The sequence below is a fragment of the Clarias gariepinus genome, chromosome 6 (genome assembly GCF_024256425.1).
Source record: "Clarias gariepinus isolate MV-2021 ecotype Netherlands chromosome 6, CGAR_prim_01v2, whole genome shotgun sequence".
NCBI lineage: Eukaryota > Metazoa > Chordata > Actinopteri > Siluriformes > Clariidae > Clarias > Clarias gariepinus.
In genome coordinates this window covers 40331358-40355363 of record NC_071105.1, presented here as the reverse complement: position 1 = coordinate 40355363, position 24006 = coordinate 40331358, and the positions used below count along the sequence as shown (strand labels likewise).

At 37.5% G+C, this 24006-nt stretch overlaps 2 protein-coding genes across 3 annotated transcripts; both read left to right on the top strand.

Moving 5' to 3' along the window:
- The first annotated feature begins 479 nt into the window (after window positions 1–479).
- On the top strand, window positions 480–13342 carry LOC128527017 (uncharacterized). Of its 2 annotated transcripts, XM_053499283.1 has the most exons (7): window positions 480–624; window positions 4933–5018; window positions 5704–6015; window positions 6148–6792; window positions 9257–9289; window positions 9704–9745; window positions 11042–13342. In XM_053499283.1, exons 2-4 carry the CDS (start codon window positions 4949–4951, stop codon window positions 6480–6482), a joined length of 717 nt encoding a protein of 238 aa, XP_053355258.1. In that variant the 5' UTR covers window positions 480–624; window positions 4933–4948; the 3' UTR covers window positions 6483–6792; window positions 9257–9289; window positions 9704–9745; window positions 11042–13342. The 2 variants fall into 2 exon arrangements, with proteins under 2 accessions (XP_053355258.1, XP_053355257.1); XM_053499282.1 differs by lacking the exon at window positions 9257–9289.
- A 748-nt stretch (window positions 13343–14090) lies between these two features.
- LOC128526739 (uncharacterized) lies at window positions 14091–23416 on the top strand. The gene is made up of 6 exons (XM_053498873.1): window positions 14091–14152; window positions 16212–16290; window positions 19555–19869; window positions 20010–20315; window positions 21785–21904; window positions 23358–23416. The coding sequence occupies exons 2-6, from the start codon at window positions 16221–16223 to the stop codon at window positions 23414–23416; spliced, it is 870 nt and encodes a 289-aa protein (XP_053354848.1). The 5' UTR covers window positions 14091–14152; window positions 16212–16220.
- Window positions 23417–24006: the final 590 nt, after the last annotated feature.

The window sequence follows — 24006 nt, the reverse complement described above, 5'->3', positions numbered from 1 at the left end:
TATAATCAATTTTATTCACTTCACCTTATCAATAAACCCCGCCCCTGACAAGTGATGTATTAATAACCTGATATAGTGTTATTCACTTTATTCAGTTGGTTTAGTGTCAGCATGGAAGGGTGTATTTAAAAATAAATATACTGCTTATTGTGTAAGAACTATAAATAGATCCTGTTTTCCCCCAGAGCTTATATAACACTTTCTCTACCAGTCTCATTATAATCCCAGTTATTATTCACCTTAATCCAGTTTAATTAAGAGACTCTCCTCACCGCCATCCACCTGCGCTTCAGTCACAATAATAATAATAATAATAATAATAATAGTAATAATAATAATAATAATAATAATAAAAGAAAGAAATGTAATGACTCCAACCGGTCAGACATGAAGTGAAAGACCAATGCTGAGTGGGCGTGGCCTTGGGGAATGTGGGTGTGGCTTCATTTGCTGTAGCAATTCAGTCTGATCTCCACACACACACACACACTCATACTGAAACCAAAAGTAGTTATTCCACTCCAACTGCTTATAGAAGCCACATGCTCGTTCACACACTCACACACACTCACACACCGCAGAAAAGCCAGGCCGGAGACGGGAGCTACTGTCTACAATTATTCTGTAAGTCCCTCTTACTCTCTCTCTGTCCTATTCACACACACACACACACACACACACACACACACATGCACGCAGATTTATTCCAGTCGATGTGACTCTTGTCTTGTTGTTGCTCAGATCTTTCCCTCCATAATCCTAATTCCTGCTGTTTAGATGGACCTGAGTGATGACATCATCCTATCTGTTGCCTATTTACCTTCTGTTTCAGCTGAATAATCTGAGCTGCTTTCATCTCTTCTCTCCGTTCCTTCATGTACAGAACAAACTGCAGACTGCTGGTCTTACACACTTTAGGGCCTGATTCATACCATCAAACCATGCATGAGCGTCTTTTTTTAGGAACCAGTAAAGACTGTGTGTGTGTGTATGTGTGTGTGTGTGTGTGTGTATTTGTAGGATATTAAGTGCATGGACTCATGGAATGTCATTACAAGGATATTTATGGAAAACTGTTTATGTGTGTTGGTGGTTGGTGGGTAGCTGGTAAAACTGGATCCGTGTCCCTGATCATGTGATCATGCGGTAAAAAAACATTCAAGTTATTTAATAGGGGTTAACTCTTTTTATTTGTCTCTTTTGGGGATTTTTTTTATTTGCATGCATTACCATTAATGTAAAACACGGGAAGCTGCGAGCTGTGTTGCATCTCTCGAATAAAACTCAGAGCAGCTTCAGTTAATAAAGTGAGTCACAAAATCCAAACATTGATTAAAAGATAAGAAATGAAATTAGAAAATGTCAAGTGAGTGGAGAATACAAAGTCCGAGCGATAAAGCCTGTGTGGCGTCCGTGCTGCAGCTCCTCATCAGATTTATATCGTTTACCGTCGACCACAACACAGTACTGGTGCTGATTTTATTTATTTATTTATTTATTTATTTATATATGTTATACATATACAGTAATGCAGAAAATGTCTGGGGCCGAAGAAGCTCCTTCTGACTGACCTCACTTCCCTAAAAATGCGTCTTTAAGTAGCTAACTTCAGGAACTTCTAACATTATTCATCTTTCTTTATAAGAATTGAAACCAGAATTGCTGTAAGCGTCCAGAAGCAGAACGTTTGTACAAATTGTTGCTTAAGACATTCTGTACAAATGTAAAGGATTTTCCCCCAAATGACTAACAACAGAGTTTATGTTTAAATGCTCCGAATTATAAACACACCTTATGTTACGTGGCCATAAAACATAGAAAACTATAGTTTATATACTTACAATAGCTTTTTGTAATCTGCCTAATAATTATTGTTAACACAAATACCATTAAAATCCCAGGGTGACCTCAGTGCTTAGATTTTGGTAAAAGCGTAAAAAGCAAAAGCATCTGTAGTGTCTGTAACCTTGTCAAATTCATGGAGCAATATTCAATTCAATTCAATTCAATTTTATTTGTATAGCGCTTTTAACAATTGTCATTGTCCTAAAGCAGCTTTACACAATCAAAAGAATTATTTAAGTTTGTATAGAATTTGAATGTGTATGAATCAAAATATCTTAACAATTTGCTATTTTAGAATAATAGACTTTTTATATCAGGTTTATGTCTATTCATGTAAAATCTACATGGGCCAAGTTTCATCCGAATGGTAGTTAAGATCATTGAAAGATTCAAACTCAAAAAGTTACAGACACTACAGACATGAAAGGGCATGAAATTGTATTTAGCAAATGTGTTTATATATATAAATGTGTATGCATATTTACAAGCAAATAAAAAAGCATGGCGAGATGAGAAGCGTTAAGTGTTATGAAATAGTGTTATATTATTTACATTTAGGCATTTGGCAGACGCTCTTATCCAGAGAGACTTACATTTTTATCTCATTACACATCTGAGCAGTGGAGGGTTAAGGGCCGCGCTCAAGGGCCCAACAGGGACAACATGGTGGTTGTGGGGTTTGAACCTGGGATCTTCTGAACCGTAGTCCAATGCCTTAACCACTGAGCTACCCCTGACCCTGATATCAGTATCATATCCGAAAATACACTTTTTCACGTAGGTGAGACACTTTTCAGCACCGACACAATGATTTGGCCAACTGTAAATAGTGTAAAGAATAATTATAATAAAAACTATTCTAACAGAAAAAAACAGGTGTCTTCTTTATGTAAACATTTTCAGTTCCAGGTTCTTTACCCACCCCAGGCTCCAGTATCTGATGGTTTATCTGATATCTGATCCAACATTTTATTCACCCACAAAAGAGCACTTATTGTCCGTGCACTCACTCAGTCAGATCCGTCCTGTCTCTAATCACATGTCCTTAATCTCGTCTCGTCGTAACTGGTCTAACAGTAATGTTTATCTTCTGGTTGTGGTGCTGCTGGAGGTCCACCACACGGCGAGTTTGGCACGAAACACAGAAATAATGAGTAGGATTTTACAGCTCAGACGGTTCAGAGAGCTGATTGTGCAACTTTTGAGTCTTGAGCAATAACCGGTCTCTGTTATCTCTCCTCTGTGCCCTGAGCTGGATGAGTGCAGTAATGATAATAATGTATTGTAAAAGTCTGATTAGATCTCTGTCACGTACGAAGTCTCTCCAGGAAGAAAACCGCTCACACCGGTGATGAGATCAGGTCTCTCTTCTGCTCCAGGAAGTGGACACGCTGCAGTCTTCTTCTTCTTTACTTTGTCCATATGGCAGAGAGGGGAGGGGGAAGGGGGGGTGATGGGGGAGAGGGCGAGACGGGCGGAGCCCTCGGGTGTGTGTTAAAGTAAAGGCAGTGTGGATTAAAAGAGTTTAGGGCTTTACAGGTCTGGAGATGTTTAATCGAGTCTGAATCTCCTGGTATGTGCTTGTTCTCTGCACTGTGAGAGTCAGATGTGAGACCCTGTGATTAGACTGGACTGAGTTATAATGTGGAGCAGATGGCAGAGCAGAACTTCATCAGAGCCTCAAGCACAGAAACTCCTCCTCACAGACCTTCATCCCACACTCCTGTCTGAATATTCACTCCTACAGTATTCTGTTCCTCTCCTTTACCTCCAGCACCTCCTTTACCTCCTCAACATTCATCACCTCCATCATCTTCTTCACTTAAAGCATTTCCATCACCTTCATCATGAAAGAAAGTAAAGGACAAACATGGAGTAAATTAAACATAGTGAAGATAAAAAACTGAGAAAAAGGAAGAAGAAAAGAAAGAAAGAAAAAAGGAAAGAAATTATTAAAAAAAGAAAAAGTAAAAATACATTAAAGGGAAAAAAACTTTAAAAGGATAGACACAAGAAAAAAAGGGGAGGACAATTGTGGTAAAGAAATAAAAGATATAAAAGTTCAAAGAAACATAAAAGAAATGAAGAAAGAAAGAATGATATAAAGAAGTGCAGAAGAAAACAGAATGTAAAAAAAGAGAAAATAAATGAAGTTAATAAAATAAAGAACCAGAAGAAGGATAGAGATAGGAAGGAAAAACAAAAAGGAAAGAAAATATGGCAAAATAAAAAAGCATAGATAAACAAACAAACAAACAAACAAACAAACAAAAATAAATAAATAAATAAATAAATAAAAAAGAATAAATCAATGAGATATGAGTTTTGTTAAAGGTGTAGATGAAAGGGGTTTTTGGAATAGAAGAGAGAAGTGAGAGGGGAAAATAAAGAAAGAAACGTCAGATCCTCAGTTTAAATTTAGAGTCTTCGGCAGTGAGTCAGTGTGTGTTGATGAGAAACAGATCCGAAAGACAACTGAGTTATAAATGAAAGGAAAAGTTGTGGAAAAAGAAAGAGGAAGAGAAGCACATTTCCTCTCTACAGACTCCTCAGTGTGAAGTGAACAAACAGACAGAGAGATCGTGTAGACGCCTGGGCAGGTCGGAGTTTCCAGGAATTTCCAGCGTGTTGGTGCGACAGTGAAACAGATGTGGCACTGAGATCTGAGACAGATGTGGCCCAGGAGACTTACTCACGTCTATCCTGATGCAATCACGTGAAAATAAGCTCCCGGGATTTCACAGCTGTAGCCACAATGTGGGCGTTTATGACAGAAAGACAAACATCACTGACCTTCTGCACTCTTCAAGAAAAAAAGAAAGAGAGAGAGAGAGAGAGAAAGAGAGAGAGAATGTAGAGTTTCATTTTGGATACTGAGGCTGTGTTGTGAAATCTAAAGCACAAAGTTCAACACCACACACGTGATGGTCATGACCAGTAGAGCTCTCTGCTCCGTCCCTGAGCTCAGGGCGAGAACACACACACACACACACACACGCACGCACACACACACACACACACACACTCCTCTTCCCCTTTCTGTTCCTCATCCTGATCACGTTGATGTCATTTCCCCTTTTTCTACAGAAACAGAAGCAGAGACATGGCTACAGCGACTCTCCTGGTCCTCACCCTGATGCTCTCGTCCGTGCCGGTCGGACAGGCAGCTGAGTGTAAGTGGGATTTATTCTGATTTGTTGTAAATCCAGAAAATAACTTTACTGAACAGAGAGCAGAGTTTCATTTAAGCGAGCATTAAAACATCACAGATAATATAAAAGGCCCTGAGTAATGTGTTGAGGTTAAGTGTTCAGACTTTAGGGGTTTGAGTGGCTTTAAAGGTTAACAAGCCATGAAGAAAATATGAAATAAATCTAAAGACTAAACAAGTGATGAAGCTCTATTCAGACTGCATTAGGATCACATGTAGAGGGGGTTAGTTTAATATTTAGTGATTAGTGATTAGACAGAGAAACATTCAAGAGGAGAAGAAGAACTCTGAAGAACCTTGAGAGATCCACAGCTCAGATGGAGAAGGTGTTCACAGCCTGGACACTCACTACAGTGAGACCTTTTGGAAGAGATGCAAAAAGATAATAATAATACTGAGAAAATATGTATAATATCACATGATGGAGACGAAGCAAATGTCTGGAGATTAGCTCTGTGGTCAGATATCATTTTCCCCAGACACAGCTCATTACACACTGTGAAGCGTGGTGGTGGGAGCATCATGTAGAGAGTTACCCTCGGCCTCTGGGTCGTTTCTCTGGTGAACTGCCGTCCTTTCACCATGTTTGATATGTTTTTGGTGTGTTTATCTTTATTTATTACATTTGTTTCGTCTTTCTTTAACAGCTCTGTTTAATGTGAAGTGCCAGCCTGCAGTAGGAGTCATCGGTCAGATCACTCACATCTCCTGCAGCATCGAGTCACAAACTGGGCCTGTTGTTATTAACACAGTGGTTTTAACCAGGTTTAGTGAGATTAAACCCTGTTTCACATTTCAACCGTATGAGAACAGAGTGACAGGAGACTCTCGATTTAAAGTTGAAAGCTTGCCATCGTTACAGCTTCATAACACAGCGATCTCAGATGAAGGTGGATATAAATATTACATCAGGACCAACCAGGGGAATGTTAATGTACAATTCACAATTAATGTCACAGGTAAGAGAGAAATGTCGTCTGGTTCTCATTATCTCACGACTACAGAGTCACAACTGCACCATTATTTCTGACACTTTCTATAAATATCATGTGACCCTGTGACCTTTTAATCTAAATCTTTTTTTCCTTTAGCCAAGTACAGCTCCCCGGTCATAACCTTTGAGCCGACAGTGATAGAGAGCGGTGGAGCTGCTGATCTGTACTGTAATGCTAGCGGTGGATACCCAGCAGGAACCATCCACTGGTTTGGTCAGAGCAACACAAACTGGACAAAAAACTCTGGACTGCAGATCACACAGGGACACGACGGTCTCTTCACTCTGTTCAGCAAACTGAGCTTCAAGAGCATCGACACGACCTGGACACCTTTCAGGTGCGTCGTCCTCAACTACAGATACAAAGGAGAAGGAGAGAGCGCATCAACTCTAAAGATAAAGGGTAAGTGTTGTCTTGTTCTACATAAATAATTGACCTAATGTCAGAGACGATGCTATATTCTATCACAGCTAATCAGCAAAGTAAAGAATTCTATCATACTGTGATTTTTGCTTTTCAGTGTGTGTAAATAGCAAGTCATTCTGTTTTAATATATTGACCAAAAGGCCAATCTCTCTCTCTCTCTCTCTCTCTCTCTCTCTCTCTCTTCCTAAGTTGGCCCAAGTGGTCCCACACTTCCTGACAGCACGACGAAGCCCATCATTGCTGGTGTGATAGTTATCGGGTCTCTCATCGCCGGCCTCCTGATTGTTCTGTTGTTCAGGAGGCGACGTAGCCAGCGTAAGTAATTCATTAATAAAAGGAAAATAACACAAATTTATCTACATAATAGAGGTAAATCATTAAATGTTCATGAATAATAAAACCAGGATACGCTGAAAATTAAACAAACATAAAGTCTAAAGATCAAATTAATAAAGTATATAATAAACAATATAAAACTATGTAATCAGTAATAATGTAAACAATACCTAATTAATTATAATGCAGTATACAGTAATAGTCAGTATAATGGGCGAGTAAACAGTTAAACAAGCTGTAAAGATGTGGAATTCGGGAACTAGTAAGTGAGAAAAGGAAATGTTAAAACACCAGAACAGCAAACTTCTGTATTAGTTTTTTTTGTTCCCATCTGTTTTAATGCTGAATTCGTGTTTGTGCATGTCGAGGTTAGACCTAAACCTCCCGCTCGCCCCACAATGAAACAAGCGCTAACATGTCGAACATTTAGAGCCACACACTTTTAATTCCATGACTTTTTTATTTTACTTCCATTTATTTAAATCCCCTTCGAGGGGAGGATGAGACTCTGGGTGACTAATCATCCCTCTAATATTAATCTTCTTTAAGTTGTTATTAACGCCTCCTTACATATTAAACTCTGTTAAAATCTCAGTCCTGAGTGTGTGATGATGGCAGTCTGACAGATTTAAGCCGATATTCTGTTGATTTGCGTGCGTGTCTTTCAGCAGGTTGTGTAAAAGTTCTGCCCATTTAGTTTTATAATGTAAATTACATGCTAATATAAATGCTAATAGAAGCTCATTGGGGCAGGAATCAGGCTGCCCCGTGCTCAGTAAAAGTAAATACTCTACTGTAGGGTTTATTGAACAGATTAAGAGAGAGAAAGAGTGATTATAGCGTTTGTAAGATCTGTATATACTGTAGAAATGACTGAGCACCAGAGTGACCACGTTCCTCATGCAAAGACTGAGACTGAAACAATGAAAGCTGGAACGTCCAGTTGAAGACGGGAGTGATGACCTGAAGCACAGACGAATGTTTAATTAGATGCGAATTGATCTGAGAAACTGCCGTCTGTCTAAGGAGCTCTCCAAACTTTTAGCAGATGTTGGCATGACACACTGCTCAGTGTCCAGTTATACTCGAGGTGAAGTCTTTATAAATCTCATCCTGTTCCATCAAAATCAATGATTGGAAATGAAAGGAAAGAGAGAACGAACAACAGAGAGATGAACACAGGATGAAGGCTGGATACTTTTTTATAGATGTTTGAACAGTCCACAGTCCACACAGAGGTGTTTTTAAAGGCGATCCAAGAGCAACAAAGTGGCGTGCAAGAGGAACTGAGTGTTTACATCATGGGTTTAATCTCTAATCAGAACCTGACCTCCAGCCTTTGGCAGGCAGAGATGAGAATGCTTTACACACGCCCTCTTTTCTTTTGTTGGCAGTTTGGTGTGTTTGGTTGTCAGTGAAAGCGGAGATTCACATGAACTTCTGATCTGGCGTTAAACAATGAGCTTGCCTGAACTTGTTTGGTGACTGGTTGAGGTTTCTGATTGGTGATAAACAAGTTGTTGTCTACATCAAAGTTGTGATAAAACCATGAGACGGCATGTGTTACAATGATTTTATCACGAGCTGATGCTGTTTTTAGGAACGACTTAGAATGTAATAAAAGCTTCTTAACCGTGATAACATTGTGTTTCCTCGTGCACGGTGCAGTGCAGTAGGTTATCACACAGCTCTCATGGCTAAACAGTAAATAGTCCATGAACTCAATGATGGTGGAGATAAACGTGATTTGGCGACAGGATAAAGCTAAGAATTCAAGCATAAGTCTATACAACTCAAAAAAGTGTTAAAAATAGAGTCACATCACCAGCAGAAATCTACAGAACATCTACTACAGTTTAAAATTCTATTTAAAATTCGAGACTTTTTCTGCTGAAGTGATTTCTGCTACGATGGATGATCAACTTAATAAACTGTTAAAACATGCACACTCTGCTCAAAAAAGTCTAATTATTATCACGTTTGTTATTATATTTTATAAAGAGTCTGTTATAATAGATCAGTTATAATATTAGTTAGAATAAATTTATGATAGTTTTACTGTTAACATTTAATCACTTTAATCAAAGGTAATTTATTTTATTTTTTTTTTAAAGAAAGAACTTATTTATCATTCCTCTTCTATGAGAATTTTCCACTCGTTCTTGGTTATCCGTTTGTTCTTTATCACCGCAACAATGGTATTAACAACAGGGGGTGTGTTAGAACAATAACCAGGTTTATTCATTATCACAGAAACAACAGCAGTGATGCAACCTGAGTCCGGTTTTACACAACATCACTGTGATGAACCTGATATCATTCTTTCCATCAAAATCACTAGACGAGTCCAGACTTGTTCCTCTGTTCACTGAAGTATTCAGGTCGAGGAGTTCCACCCTGACAGGCGTCTAATAATTAAGAATAATAATGTGTGTTTTCACAGACATGAGAAGAGCTTCGGGTGTCCCTATTCTCAGTAGGTGATCCGTACATACGTCTAGGGGTGTGTGTGTGTGTGTGTGTGTGGTGTATCGCTGGTGCTGGAGCCTTCTTCTGTTCCTCTACACAGTCAGGGCATAAAAACTAATAACACATGGGAAAGTTGTGTTCTGTAACATTCCTCCCTCTGCCTCTAATCGCCTCTGAATAGCTGAACCCTGGGTTTGGAAACAGTTTATTTAAAATGACATCATTAGCTAGAACACTGTTTCTTTTCTTTCAGTTTGCTTTTTTTTTATTCCTGGACTTTCCATTTCATGAAATTCCCATTTGCTTCCTTTGGGAATTTTTTACAACCACCACCTAGTCCAACAGCACGTATTGGACCCTATTAAAGTTTACACACAGCATCTGCATCAGAAGCGTCATATCCTTCTGTTATTTTTTTCAGGTGATCGTGCCGGAGAGCCAACTGACCCCGAGCAGGAACAAGGTATTGTTTATTGTCCTGCTGTCACACTACTGTGAGGAAGCATCTCTGACAGTGCTTCACACACACACACACACACACACACACACACACACACACACACACACACACACACACACACACACACACACAGTTGGCAACAATTTGCAACAGACAAAACTTACATTCCATTAAAACGATACAAGTATCTAAGATCTAAGTAAACATGGGTTATAAAAGAGGAATAACACTGTGTCAGGGCTGCGCTGCCAACTATCACGCCAGCTGCCCAGTTAGTGTATTAGTGGGTTACTTATATTGCTAGTTAGTGTACTAGTGTGTGTGTGTGTGTGTGTCATGCAAGTTAGCCTGTTTACAATTACAGGGGTTAATATTTGCTGCAGTGCCAATAGTTTTGCTGAGAGTTACATCATTGTGTATCTTGAGACGAGACTAGAGACCCTGTGAGCTTAACATGCCTGAATCAGGGGGTCATACGTGAGACTGTTCAGGGGAAAGTCCTTAGTTCCCTCTTGAGATTATAAAAAGAAATGGAACATCATGTCTATTTAAATTGAATTATAATTATATACATTATAAAATTAGACTACACATTTCACATAGTGCTACTAACAGTCACTAAACCCAGTGCTTACATTAGTTTTATTATGATAGAAGATTGTATATAATATAATATAATATAATATAATATAATATAATATAATATAATATAATATAATATAATATAATATAATATAATACAATTAATGGACATTATATTCAATTCACTTTTATTTATATAGCGCTTTTAACAATGGTCAATGTCTCAAAGCAGCTTCACAAAAAATTAAAGAATTTTTTTTTTTTAGAAAAGAAAAGAAAACAAAAAAAGGAAAATTCTTTAATTTTTTTCATATTATATAGTAGCATTAATATTAATATCTACTAACACTATACAGTACTAATCCTAATCTTACTTCAACTATATATGATAATAATATTAATAATAACAGTAATATTAGGGTTAATATCAGTATATATTAAATTATAGTAATATTAATATACTATAGAAATATTACAATTCCTCTATAATATGCCCCAGTAATATTAGTTATTTTTATGAATTAGTTATACTCTATACTAATAATATGCAGATAATATAAAAAAATAATGAAGCACTTTTACTTGCATTATATATTATATTTATTGTGTACTGAATTATTATTGCATGTACTACTGTTGAATATAGTTACAGAATAAAAGTAGTAATGCACTACAGTCTGTAATGTTTTTATTCTGTTTTTTTTGTTTGTTTTTCAGCCCTGAACGAGCCGGTCTATAAGAAAGCAGACGATGTTGAGGAGAAAATCGAAGTGTAGCATCTGATTCGTAACGGCCTGTAAACTTTTATCCCCATGACGGAATGTTTACAAAACTTGGTTATCAAGACATGTCGACTTCCTGTAAAAACAATTCTTTCCCCATTACTGGGTCACCAAGCGAGTTAGCATTGAGTGTCATGTGACCCTGAGTGTGATTATAAATGTGAAACTAAAGGACAGGGTGTGGAGACTGTGGAAAGTACCTGAGAGATGCGATCTTAAAGACAAAACAAACCAAATCCCCAAACACTCTAAATACTGAGAAGAATGAAAGTTCATTTAAACCCAAATAGCTGTTGTATAATTTGTCTGTCACTCTATTTGTCCCGTCCAGCATGTCTGTATGTACAGAATTCATCACTATCCCTTCCTTTATATAACAGTATATAATAATCCAGTGGTGTTTTTCCACCTGCCCTTCCTCTTAGTGTAGTAACTAAATAACACACTTTAGTGAAAGTTCAGCCAGGATGTTCTGAGCTGGTCTCAGGTCTCAGAGTCTGAGGTTCTGTCCTGATCCTGAGGGCCCGTGTTGTCCTACACAAGTGCTCGAGCTGATTCGAACTACAGACGACGGACTTTAGATCTCTGTGGTCATCAAAGGTTTCCTTGAGCAGCGTCTGACATGTCGTAACACGAGACACCTGAGGACTGTACTTCTCTGCTTTCGTTCGCGAATGTGATTACAATCCCATGACACACTGCTGTGTTAATAAATAATGAGAATTAACTTGTTACAACAGGGTTTCACAGCCCTAAATGGAACTCCAAACAGGTATAATGTAAAACTGATAAATGATTGACTAATGCCTTATTCCTTTAAAATCCTCCGCCCCGACTCCCAGGCTCGGGATCAGTGATGTGCCTCCAGTACCGGGGCTCACCGAGTTTTATCTCAGTCGTAATCAAGCACACCCTACAGCGCTATTCAAAAGGTCATAATAACCATAAAATGCCACAACGGGCAAAGTTTAATACCGATGCCAAAACTGCAGGAACAAGAACATCGAGATCTTACAGAAACAAGAGCAACTGTAAATCTGAACGTCACAAAGACTGAAAAATTATAATGTGAATCAATCACTTCAGGTGTGTCAGTAACATTGTGAACTAGACCTACAGTGGCTTAGACTCCCTGCTGGACCGAAAGGGGATAGGGTTGTTTTTTCCCACAAACCGGACTCTTTAAGTGGTTTGTGTTTGTGTGTTCATTTGAAAGAGGACTCGGTTCCCGTCCCTCTCGCACCTTTTACCGCTTTGGATCATGTGGAGCGTTTATGGCCGTGGGTCTGTCCAGAACAACATCAGGAGACGAGACATCATTCGGCTGAAATGTTTTAATTAAAGACAGCCACATATGTCTCGAAACATTGTGACCACTATGATATGATTATATATAATTATTAATAAGTGACATAAATATAATAAATATAATAATACAAAATATATACAAAAATACTTTTTTACAAATCCATTCACAAGTGCAAAATTGTGCATGTACAATAAATATAATGTGTGAATATCTAATAATTAATCCAGTAAAAACATCAACTATTAATACAAAAGTAAAATCAATTATTTTTTTATGTTAACAGTTTAACATGTGCAGATTTTATGTGAAAAATATAGATGAAAAAAATGATGGTCATGGTTTATAAAGCAGTGCTTTAAGGAGTGCAGTGACGTCCAAAAGCTCTGATTGAATAAACACTCCTACATGGAGACCTTCACTGTAATGTCTAACTTTGGGAGGTGTAATGTGCAGTCATGGTCATGGTCATGTGGACCTCAGACGTTCCTCAGGGCTCTGAACCAAATCTGTTCAGGACATTCGGAAGATCCCAGGCGTCGTTATCCCTCCCAAAAATAATCAAATTCCTGGAGTAAAGGAATCCTGATTCATGAGTTCATATTTGGGAAAATCCAAAGTCCTCCACTAACGGCTGGATAACAATGTGCTCATAAACACTGAAAGCACTGGATACAAATATAGTCTGGTTTTACTTCCTTTTAAACTTTTACTTGCACTTGAACTTCACTTTATAGGATGTTATTCTGTAGCAGAAGTTAATCACATTACAGTTTGCAATAATCAGGTGTGTATTTCACTCTTATTCCTGTTTTACCCTTTTTTACATATCTTTTATAGTTGTGTTTTTGTGTTGTTGTTTTTATTGTAAATATGAGTGATTAATAAACGTGCCGTAACCATGTGTCACAGTAACCATGGTAACCCTGAGTGGCTTTGAACTGTGTGGATTTATTTCACGAAAAACATTTATATATATATAATTATAATTATAATATATTATATAACTGCAAATAAACACACACAACTTCACAGAAACACACAGCGTTTAAACACACAGGGATTAAAGACACAAAGTGAAAGCAGAGACGAACCAGAGCAGGGTTTCAGGTCACGAGGACAGGAAGTGGTGACCTCATACAGATGGACATGGACAACTGGAAACTGGTACACAATCAGTATAGATTAACATCAGCTCATAATGACTTTTCCTATAATGTTCCAGCATGTGTGAAGAAGTGTGTGTGTGTGTGTGTGATAGAGAAAGAGAAATGGGTATCAGTGCTGCTCTCTAGTGGACATCAATAATTACATCAATAAGTAGATGATTTCTGTGGGGTTCTAATAACCTGCGCTTCATTTCTGAACTGATCCTGAACCTTTAGTCCCAAATTAAATACCGATTCGTTACGTAATGAACCTCGTAACTCTTTATCTATGGGTTCTTTTCTAGCTGGATTTATTTATTATATTCATGATGAAGATTAATGTTATGTTTAATTGCTTCTCTTTTCTTAGTTGTAAAAAATGGTTTATGTAACATCCTGTCTCTTCTACTGTTGGTGACAAAATCGAATTAAATCCAGACTTAGCTGTGTGATTGTGTCCAGTAGGCGGCGCCAGACCCGCCTTCAAATCCGAAACTGAATAATAACCTGGTGAAGTTCTACAGGGGGGTGTTTAGTTTAGTTCAGTCTGCAGCTGGAGGACTCAGAACACAGAGGAGGGCGAGATTACTCTGTAAGTTCATCATTATTGTGTTGCTTCTTCTTTTGTTTCTAATATGATCTGATTTAATTTATAAAATTATTGAACTACAACAAGGACTTCAGGCAAGAAGGATGTGATAATTACTATCAGTTTTACTAAAGGTGTGTGTAAGTGATTTGTCTTTTATCCTCTTTATATTTATACTCGTTTTATTCTCATATAGTTTATAATTCCTTTGTCATGGTGACATGATGTTTATCAGCTATGAATAAAGAGAAAGACTCCGTGGAGATTATAATGTACACAGCAGTGGAGTCTCAGAAGGTTATGATTTACTTTGGGTCTGTTGGACCAGTTGTGAAGTTCTGGAGATGTTTTCCACAAATACCAGACGTTTGTTTTGTTCTTCTGGACAGAATTAACTGATGTACACCAGAGTTTACAGCCTGACACTGAGATCAGAAGAATTATAACATGCTGTAACATGGAAGATGGAGCACACATGACTGTTATAGCAGTTTATTACAGATTTTAGCAAAAATAATTCATAACAAATAAATCTGATAAATGAAAATAAATCTCTTCTATACTAAAATAAATGTTAGTTTGACACGAGGTTACATTTGGATTCACCTTTTTACAAACATTATAAATGTTAAACACCTGATTCATAAACTACCTGCATCAGTGTCTGTAATAATAATAATAATAATAATAATAATAATAGACTTATTATCCAGTCCATGTGAGGTTCTGACCCGTGTATAGACTCTGACCGGCTCTTTCGGACTCAGCTCACACACTGATACTCAGTTCCTGTTTGTGGATCTGTGAGTTCTGGTTCTGGAACTGGTCCAAATGAATACACTAGGGTTGAAAACACTGGGACACCAAAATAAGGGAGGGGTTTGGGGGTGTGTAAATGGGGGTGTGGATGGGGGGTGGGGGGGGGGTGGAGTTACTGCTTTTCACGTTGTTTCAATTGGTTTTACACCTTCAATCACGATGATTTATTCCGATATCCGTTTCTCATTCATCATAATATACGACTATAATCTGTTTGGACTTATTACAAAGATATTTATAACATGTGTATGTAGCCTGTATTTATTATCAAAAATAGTTATAGATTAGTTATTATAGTTATTATAGATAATATTATTTGCTACTCAGTTGGTTTACATTACGTTTTGTAGATCACAATAATAATCTCAGTGTCTCTATCAGTTATCAGCCGTGCCACATGACCTTACCCCCCCCCCCCACCCCCACATGCTTATATTAATCAAAGGATGTTAAGTAACTGATCAGATCAATCGGTTGACATACTTGATTTTACTGATCTACTAGTGAACAGTCTTTTATTAACATGTGTGTGTGTGTGTGTGTGTCTGTGTGCGTGTGAGATGAAGCGAAAAACACACTGGGTGTATTCAGTTGGACCAGCTCCAGAGAGCCATGAAGGCACTAACGTGTGCAGGCAGGCAGGGAGTCCCGGACCGGAGCTGAGACCCACTGACACAAATAACACCAAGACTAACTTAGACATACTGTAAGGTCCACCCACCCACCCCCGCCCCCCGCCCACACACACGCCCCCTGCCCCCCGCCCACACACCCGCCCCCGCCCCCCCCACACACCCGCCCACACACACACTCTCACACACTTCCAGCAGATCCTCATGTCCATAACCGATTGTTTAAAGATGATGAAACTCTACTGTAACCCTGAAAGCTGGTAATAAATGGAGTAATAAACCCTCCCGTCCTGGAGACGATACTTTACTGAGATTTTTCTCTCCATACGACAGCAGTGAAGGTCTGATTGTTTCCTCTCTTCTGTATTTCTCACCCAATCTGTACGTGTTTCTGGAATATAAAATGTGAAGCCTCTGTACAAGATCTCTAGTCTCAGCTCTCTACTGGTCTTCTGTTACAAAAATACAAATATTTACTCACAGATTTCAGCACACATGGTCTGTCATGTCTTATCTTTCTGCTCTGTCCCTGAGCTCGGGGAAATAAAATGTGTCTTTTCTTCTTTTGTCTCTTTAACCTGATCATCATGATGTACCTCCTCTGGCGTTAGCATGGAGACATGGCTTCAGAGACTCTCCTGATCTGTGTGTTGATGTTGTCGTCTGTACGTGTGATAAAGTCTGCTGAGTGTAAGTGAGATATTACTGCAGATGTTATTTAAATGTGATTGATTGTAATTACAAAATATGTCTCTAGAAGAGTCTCCAGACTCCAGAAGAACTGTGGGAGGTGACATGTTGTGTAACGAGTATACGAGTATAAAGACATGACGAGTATAAAGACATAGTGTATGTAAAACACTGATTCATGTGAGATTAGAGTGGAGTGTTAGTCTCTGTTGGGGGCAGAACAGACGGTAAACCTCATGGTTTTACATGGAGTTACCGATCAGGGCCTGTATTCAGCGTCTCAGAGCAACAAATCGCTCTTTAAGTGGCCAAAAAGTCTCAGAATGACACAATTTATGTCCTATAAGAGCGATTTATTCCTAAAATAGGATATCACTCCTACCTCCATCAAAATGTAGGAGATCTCCGGAGGTGTCCTGACTGGTGAGGAGTAGCGAGAAAACAGTCTTCAGGCAGAGACGCGTACGGTGGAGAGACGTTTTAATAACACTGAGTGACATTTGTGTTAAAAAATGATATGTTTGGACAAAAATTTATTTTATTTTTAAACATGGAGTGCGTTATGTAAATTTTGTATGTTGTCTCCGCAGGTGATTGTATGGGTTAAGTTAGATGATAAACAGTAATGATTCGGGTTTGGCACAAATAATAAATCACGATTAGTAAATACAGGTGCTGGACATTTTTTGGATCAGCAGATTTTTTTTTTTTTAGCTTATAGAACATTTAAAACAAGGAACTCTTTCCTATGGTCATGAATATCAATACAATGTCCAATGTTTTAATGTTTTAATGACCTTCCTTACAGCAGACGAGAAGCCTATAACTGGTTATGCGAACACAGACCAAGTTTTAATTCACTATCATTAAAGGGAAAAGCCAATTTAATAGTGATGGGATTTAATAATCATTCCATAATCAATCAGCTGACTGACATAACCATTCAGTGATTGATTAATAATAATTACCACACAATACTGCTTCTTTTTTAAGTTCAAGTTCAAGTTTTTTCAAGTCTGTCAATCAAAAACAAATTCAAATTGATGTGCACATAAGTACATCACTATGGGTCTCAATGTTACTTCTAAAGATTCTTTTCAGGCACAGTGGTGAAAGATGATAAAGGTTTTATCAGCACAGGCTAAAATAATAATGATAATGATAATAATAAAGTGCAACACACTACTTTTGGTTAGCAATTTCCATGTACAGGTTAAATTAAAAAGTAGAGAATTAATATGATGCATTTATTACACACTAGTAACCGCCAGAGCTACTAATTACTGTAATGGTAGAATAAACTGTTATTTAAGAAACTAATTAAATAAAAAAATTATATTATATTATATCATATTATATTATATTATATTATATTATATTATATTATATTATATTATATTATATTATATTATGTTACATTATTTTATATTATATCAAATGTTAATGAATGAATGAGACGGTTAAATTCTCACAATGCAGCGAACCAAACTGCCATTATGTTCACTGCTGATACAGGCAGGAGAATATTCTAGTGTACTTTCAGGTAAAGATTTTGATGGAGGGACACAGTGAGGTTAAATGTAAAGCCCCACCCACTAAGAACAATAACAGTTCAGTGACCACAAGACAATGAACAGAATGTCTCTCAAAACGTCCAAATCTAGGATATTGCTTATGGTTTGCAGGCACGGTGTTATGGTTTGCTACGCTGTCAGACTGCAGGTTATCTGTATTAGTGACAGTAAAAAGCATTTGACTAAAGTCTTTGCTCCTCACGTTTGCTGCTACGCTAACGTTCACCTTCTTTGGTCCCATTCAGTTCACCATTCACCAGAACATAAGCGGTTCAGGCTCAACACTCTTCATGGGTTTGATTTGTTTCATTCTTTAAGCAGTCATTAACAAATTAGATTAAATCAGGGAGGAGACACGGAGAGAGGCGCTGACACAGAGACACAGAGACTCCCAAACAGTATAATGATTACTTCCAAACGAGCGTACATTAGACTGGATTAGATAAAAACTATGGCCGGTCTGCCACACTTATATTATTGCCGGGGAAACTCTGCAGTTTTGGTGTTTAAAATATATAATATATTGATACCGATTTGATTTGGCTTAAAGATATAATAATATTAATAAGAGCCCTACTCTGAGGGGTCAACGAAATAGAAGTTAAATGGAGAGTGCTTATGAAATGCTCAGAAAGACCTTATCATTGGGAGATACAGTGGCATGGGATTATTAATTAGTGAACTAAGAAGGAAACAGAAGGAAACTAAAACCAAAAAAAACTAACAAAGAGAGATCGAACGGGGCTCTGGGAATTAAAAATAAACTCTATATCCTCTTGTGGAGTTTGCCCTTACCAAGGATTTATGTGTATTTTAACTTTGAGATTGAGAGTGCATGCTGGACTGATGACGTGCTGATCTCTCCCACACTCAACCACGCCGGGAGGGAATGAGGCTGCGTCTTTGCCTTTAACAGTGCTACCTAATGATTGCACTAAGTGCGCAGGTATCAGAGTTATTAAATAGACATGCTGCCAGGTGCAACGTGTTCGCACTGATTGTGCTTTTGGTGTTGTTGCCTGGGAACCATACATCCAGGTGACTGTGCAAAGTATCTTTGCGCAGTTCTGTCCCTCGCGAGACCCACATCTTTATATGATGATGATGTTAAAACAGAGTTAAATTCGCTTAGAAACAAGTAAATAATTGTTCATCATCATAAGAACAACCTTCTCACGGTAAAGCAGGGTGGTGGGAGCATCACGTTGAAAGTTTTCCTTGAACACTTATTCACATTTCTGATGACTGGAGTTGATGTTGGATCTTCTGTTTGTGTCCCTCTCCCCAGATCAACACAGCAGATTAACTGAAAATAGAAAAAAATATCATCATAACTCTTATAACACTTTAATTTAACAACTGAGTATTAATTATTTTATTTTTTAGATTTTATTTAAACAATGAACATGTTGATGTTATTTAAGCATTTCACTGCATATTGTACTGTGTATGACTGTGTATGTGACAAATAAAATTTGAATTTGTATTTAAGTTAAAGACCATGGGCAAGAGTTTCTTTAAGATCTGTACTAACTGGAAAGCAGGATTATTATTGTTTTTTATTATTTTTTAGATAAAAAAAAAAGTGACCCAATTCTAACCATGAGCTTTGTGATCTGTTGCACTCGTATCAGTTGTGTAAGTTTTTTTTTTTTTGTTGTTTAAATCTTTTTCTTCTTTTCTTTAACAGCTCTGTTTAATGTGACGTGCCAGCCTGCAGTAGGAGTCATCGGTCAGATCACTCACATCTCCTGCAGCATCGAGTCACAAACTGGGCCTGTTGTTATTAACACAGTGGCTTTAACCAGGTTTAGTGAGAAGACTAAACCCTGTTTCACATTTCAACCGTATGAGAACAGAGTGACAGGAGACTCTCGATTTAAAGTTGAAAGCTTGCCATCGTTACAGCTTCATAACACAGCGATCTCAGATGAAGGTGGATATAAATATTACATCAGAACCAACCAGGGGAATGTTAATGTACAATTCACAATTAATGTCACAGGTAAGAGAGAAATGTCGTCTGGTTCTCATTATCTCACGACTACAGAGTCACAACTGCACCATTATTTTTGTTACTTTCTCAATTTGTTTTCACATCATGTGACCCTGCGATCTTTTTATGATAATCTTTTCTTTCATTAGCCGAGTACAGCTCCCCGATCATAACCTCAGAGCCGACAGAGATAGAGAGCGGTGGAGCTGCTGATCTGTACTGTAAGACTAGCGGTGGATACCCAGCAGGAACCATCCACTGGTTTGATCAGAGCAAAACAAACTGGACACAAAACTCCACCCTGCAGATCACACAGGGACACGACGGTCTCTTCACTCTGTCCAGTAAACTGAGCTCCAGGAGCAACGACACGACCTGGGGACCTTTCAGGTGCGTCGTCCTCAACTACAGATATGAAGAAGAAGGAGAGAGCGCATCAAATCTGGGGAGAGAGGGTGAGTGTTGTCCAGGCATTTAGCAACGATCTAAGTTATATGATATTTATAAAATCAATTTTAACTGTTTTTAATTGTGCATAATTTTAATTCATAGAATTTAATTTTCCATGGACTACTTAGCATGCATTTGTATTTAATTCCCCAACGAAAGTTTACGTAACATTAGCAAGAAATGAATCTCTTGGTGATCAGATGTAGTCACTTCACCAGAAAGTGAATTACTGTATGTTTAAGATACAGAGTTGTGTTTCTGTAGAGACCTCAGGGAACGACTGTGAATAGCTGGTGTACTGTACCAGTTAAACGTTTAGATTCCTTTTATAATTCATTGTTTTTGTTTAGTGATTTATTTTCTACATTCTAGACCAGGGGTCTTAAATTAAACTTTAAGGTATAATAAATATGTTCCGGTCAATAAAATGTTCTTCAAGCCAAGGTCATTAAATTTTATGTTTGTGTTATGATTTAGATTTCTATATATGCAGACATTGTAAGTCTATAAAAATAAAAAGTTTAAAATTTCCATAAAATTTCAATAACATTTATCATTAATTTTCAGTAAATACATTATACAAACGCCAATCTTTAATCAAGATTAAATAATCAGTCTTTAGTGAATCTTCATGTGCACAGTGCGGGGCTGTAAATGAGTGTAAGAGGACTCTGGTTGCTCTGTCACACTGGGCTCTCAGTTCAGGTATTTTACACGCCCTGACCTCGGACCGCTGTCACGGCTATGAGCTTTACAGAAACGCTTGGAGTGAGATTCTGAAAGTACAGTGCATTGGACAAAGATCAAAGAAAATCACAAGTTGGCATTGAGTTTAATCATACACAATACAATGATTTATTATTATTTATATTCATGAGAACACTCAGAGGCAAACACAGTGGATTAAGGGAGAATACAAAACATTATGTGAAACGCAGCAGTCACGCAGGAGCCGTGGAGCAGAGTGTGTATGAGGGCTCCTCCATACACTCACACAGAATCACACAGCTCAGAATCAAGTCACAAAATAACAACATAAATAAATAGATTTAAAAAAAACAAATACACACACTAGTGATGAATACTGGAAAAGAAAGAAAGAAAAAGCAAAGGTAATAATAATAATAATAATAATAATAATAAGAGAAAGAAGAAGTGGTGAAAGTACAAATAAGTATCATTATTGAAACAAAAGAAGTGGAGAGAAAAAAAGGAATAAGGATATCAAATATAAAGTGGATTGTGCTTTATGATTGTGAGACTCTCACGTGTGTGTGATTTTTAAACGTTTGCTAGCCTTTGAGTGTCTTATGAATATCATTGCACTACATGATTAAACTCGATGCATATATACTGTATTTTAATGTAAATTGATATAATCACATGTATTTAGTGTTGGATTAAAGAGACAGTAACATTTTTTTCTCTCTTTCTTTGTCCCCCCGTTTTCTTTATTCCTTCTTTCCTTCCACAGGGGATTCCGAGCCGATCAGCAGGACACGTCTGTACATCATCATTGGTTGTGCGGGAGTTATCGTGTTTCTCGTCGCAGTGTTCCTAATTGTCCTCTTGTTGATGAGAAGATGTCCTCAGCGTAAGTAATGATCATTTAAAAGAGGAAATAAAACAAAACAAGCAAATTTACTAAAATACAAAGGAATACAAACAACACCACAATTACACTGAACAGTAGATAATAAAAGATAACGCTGGTGACTCGTACAGAACTCAGTTGTTGTGTTTGGTGAATCTACAGTGGTGTTGAACACGGCTCAGCCAATCAGATCCAATCAGCACTTTTAAACTGAATTCACTTGTTTCTATTCATACGGTTTAAAAGTGCTAAATTGTTCTTGGACAGAAGATCTTTTTCAGAGCTTCCAGTATGTGTGGTGTTGGAGCTTCATTCTGTAACTGTACAGAGTCATGAGATCTAATATTACTGTATTAAAGCCTGACTCTATTAATAACTGTATGGAATAATCCAGCACTTAAAGAATCTCTTGTTCCCTGTTATAAGTTGAAAACTAACAGAATGTCATATCCTTCTTCTTTTTTTAATTATTATTATTATTATTATTTTTTAGAAAACTGTTCCAGAAACCCTGATGGTGTGGAAGAAGAAAAAGGTATTGTTCATGTTTATAATGAACTTCCAGGTTTTATAAAAAGTGAAAATCAAAAAGTGAAAATCAAGTGATGAATAAACACTAAGTGTAAGATATAATGTATAGATATTACATGGAATTACTGCAGCATCTGTTATAAAGTCTATCTGTAATATTATCCAGACCTGTTACTGTAGAGTCTTGCAGTTCTCTTATTAGTGATCTGAGCTGCTGAAACTGTGTTAAAGGATAATAACTCTGTCTCACTGCATGACTCGAGGAAAACCTGTTAACACACTGGATTCTGTACCTGAAGGAGATTTACATCCAGGGGGTTTCAGTGGATCAGTACACATCTGTGTATCTTATGACTGATACACCGTGTTCATATCTATTCCTCACTAATCCCACCAGGACAGACGTCAGGCTTCTCCCTGTGCTCCGCCCCTCACTCTTACTCTCACTGGATCTGTTTTCACTTCCTGGTTGATTGGCTCTGTTGAGTGATGTGTATACTGTATGTGTATAGTCACGCCCACCTCAAGGAAAAAAGTCCTTTATTCTTCCACAAATATGATAGAGACTGTGCACAAAACGGCTCATAACGTCACTTCCACTCAACATTTAATTTCTTTTATGGATCAGATTTAACTTACAATACAGAAGGACTGAAAAACATGTGGCTGGACAGACATACAGAAAGACAAAACTGGTGTTTGAGACTGGTGTCGGGTTCTCCAATATATGAAACAAATAATATGCAAAATTAAAGCCTTTCTTTTATTCAGTGTATATAGAACAGTATAGTATATCAGGCTGCAGTAATATAATGATGCACTATTGTAATTATACTGTAGAAAATACTTACAAGTTAAAATGGTTAAAAATTATCTGTGATTTGTAAAGTACTTAATAATCTTATTGTTTGTGTTTTTTCAGCTCTGAATAAAGTCGTGTATAAGAAAGCAGCCGATGCTGATCAGAACACTGCAGTATAGCGTCTGATCCCTAAAGACCCTGTAAATGTTTCATCACATGAAGTTTAGAGAGCACGCTCATCAGGACATGTTGGCTTCCAAAGTAATGACTTCTTCTCCATCTCGGCCCCATCAAAGGTTAGAATGTTACAGTATGTGACTGTGGAAAGTACAAAGCCTGAGTACAATCACCCCCCCACCCATTTCCCTTTCAGCTTTTATTACTAATATTGTCCTGTCCGTGTTTATGCTGGTGTATCTACACAATCTGATACACTAGGTGGCAGTATGCACATTGATGGCTTGTGATCCGTCATGTGGGAAATTATATTGAATTTAGTTCTCTAAGTAAGCCAATGTCCTGTTTAAAATAGGTTTAATGTCTATTACCCAGAATGCCTCTGTGAAAGAGCAGGTCCTCTGTTCTTCTGTTCATCAGAGAAAAACACCGGCCGCGCAGACACTCAGTTTAGGGAAGTAAAGGGATACACAGGCAAGAGGCAGAGACCAACTCTTTAAACTACTTTAATAGTAACATTATAACCTAATATAATATCTAAACTAACAATATACTACTTAATAATACTTACTAATTTTATCTTATTTTATAT

What these genes read in the sequence shown, in the direction of transcription:
- LOC128527017 (XM_053499282.1), top strand. Translation starts at nt 4,949, where the DNA reads ATGGCTACAGCGACTCTCCTGGTCCTCACCCTGATGCTCTCGTCCGTG. An exon ending in GGTCGGACAGGCAGCTGAGT is followed by an intron (nt 5,019 to 5,703) that starts GTAAGTGGGATT and finishes TTTCTTTAACAG; the next exon opens with CTCTGTTTAATGTGAAGTGC. An exon ending in ATTCACAATTAATGTCACAG is followed by an intron (nt 6,016 to 6,147) that starts GTAAGAGAGAAA and finishes TTTTTCCTTTAG; the next exon opens with CCAAGTACAGCTCCCCGGTC.
- LOC128526739 (XM_053498873.1), top strand. Translation starts at nt 16,221, where the DNA reads ATGGCTTCAGAGACTCTCCTGATCTGTGTGTTGATGTTGTCGTCTGTA. An exon ending in TGTGATAAAGTCTGCTGAGT is followed by an intron (nt 16,291 to 19,554) that starts GTAAGTGAGATA and finishes TTTCTTTAACAG; the next exon opens with CTCTGTTTAATGTGACGTGC. An exon ending in ATCAAATCTGGGGAGAGAGG is followed by an intron (nt 20,316 to 21,784) that starts GTGAGTGTTGTC and finishes TTCCTTCCACAG; the next exon opens with GGGATTCCGAGCCGATCAGC.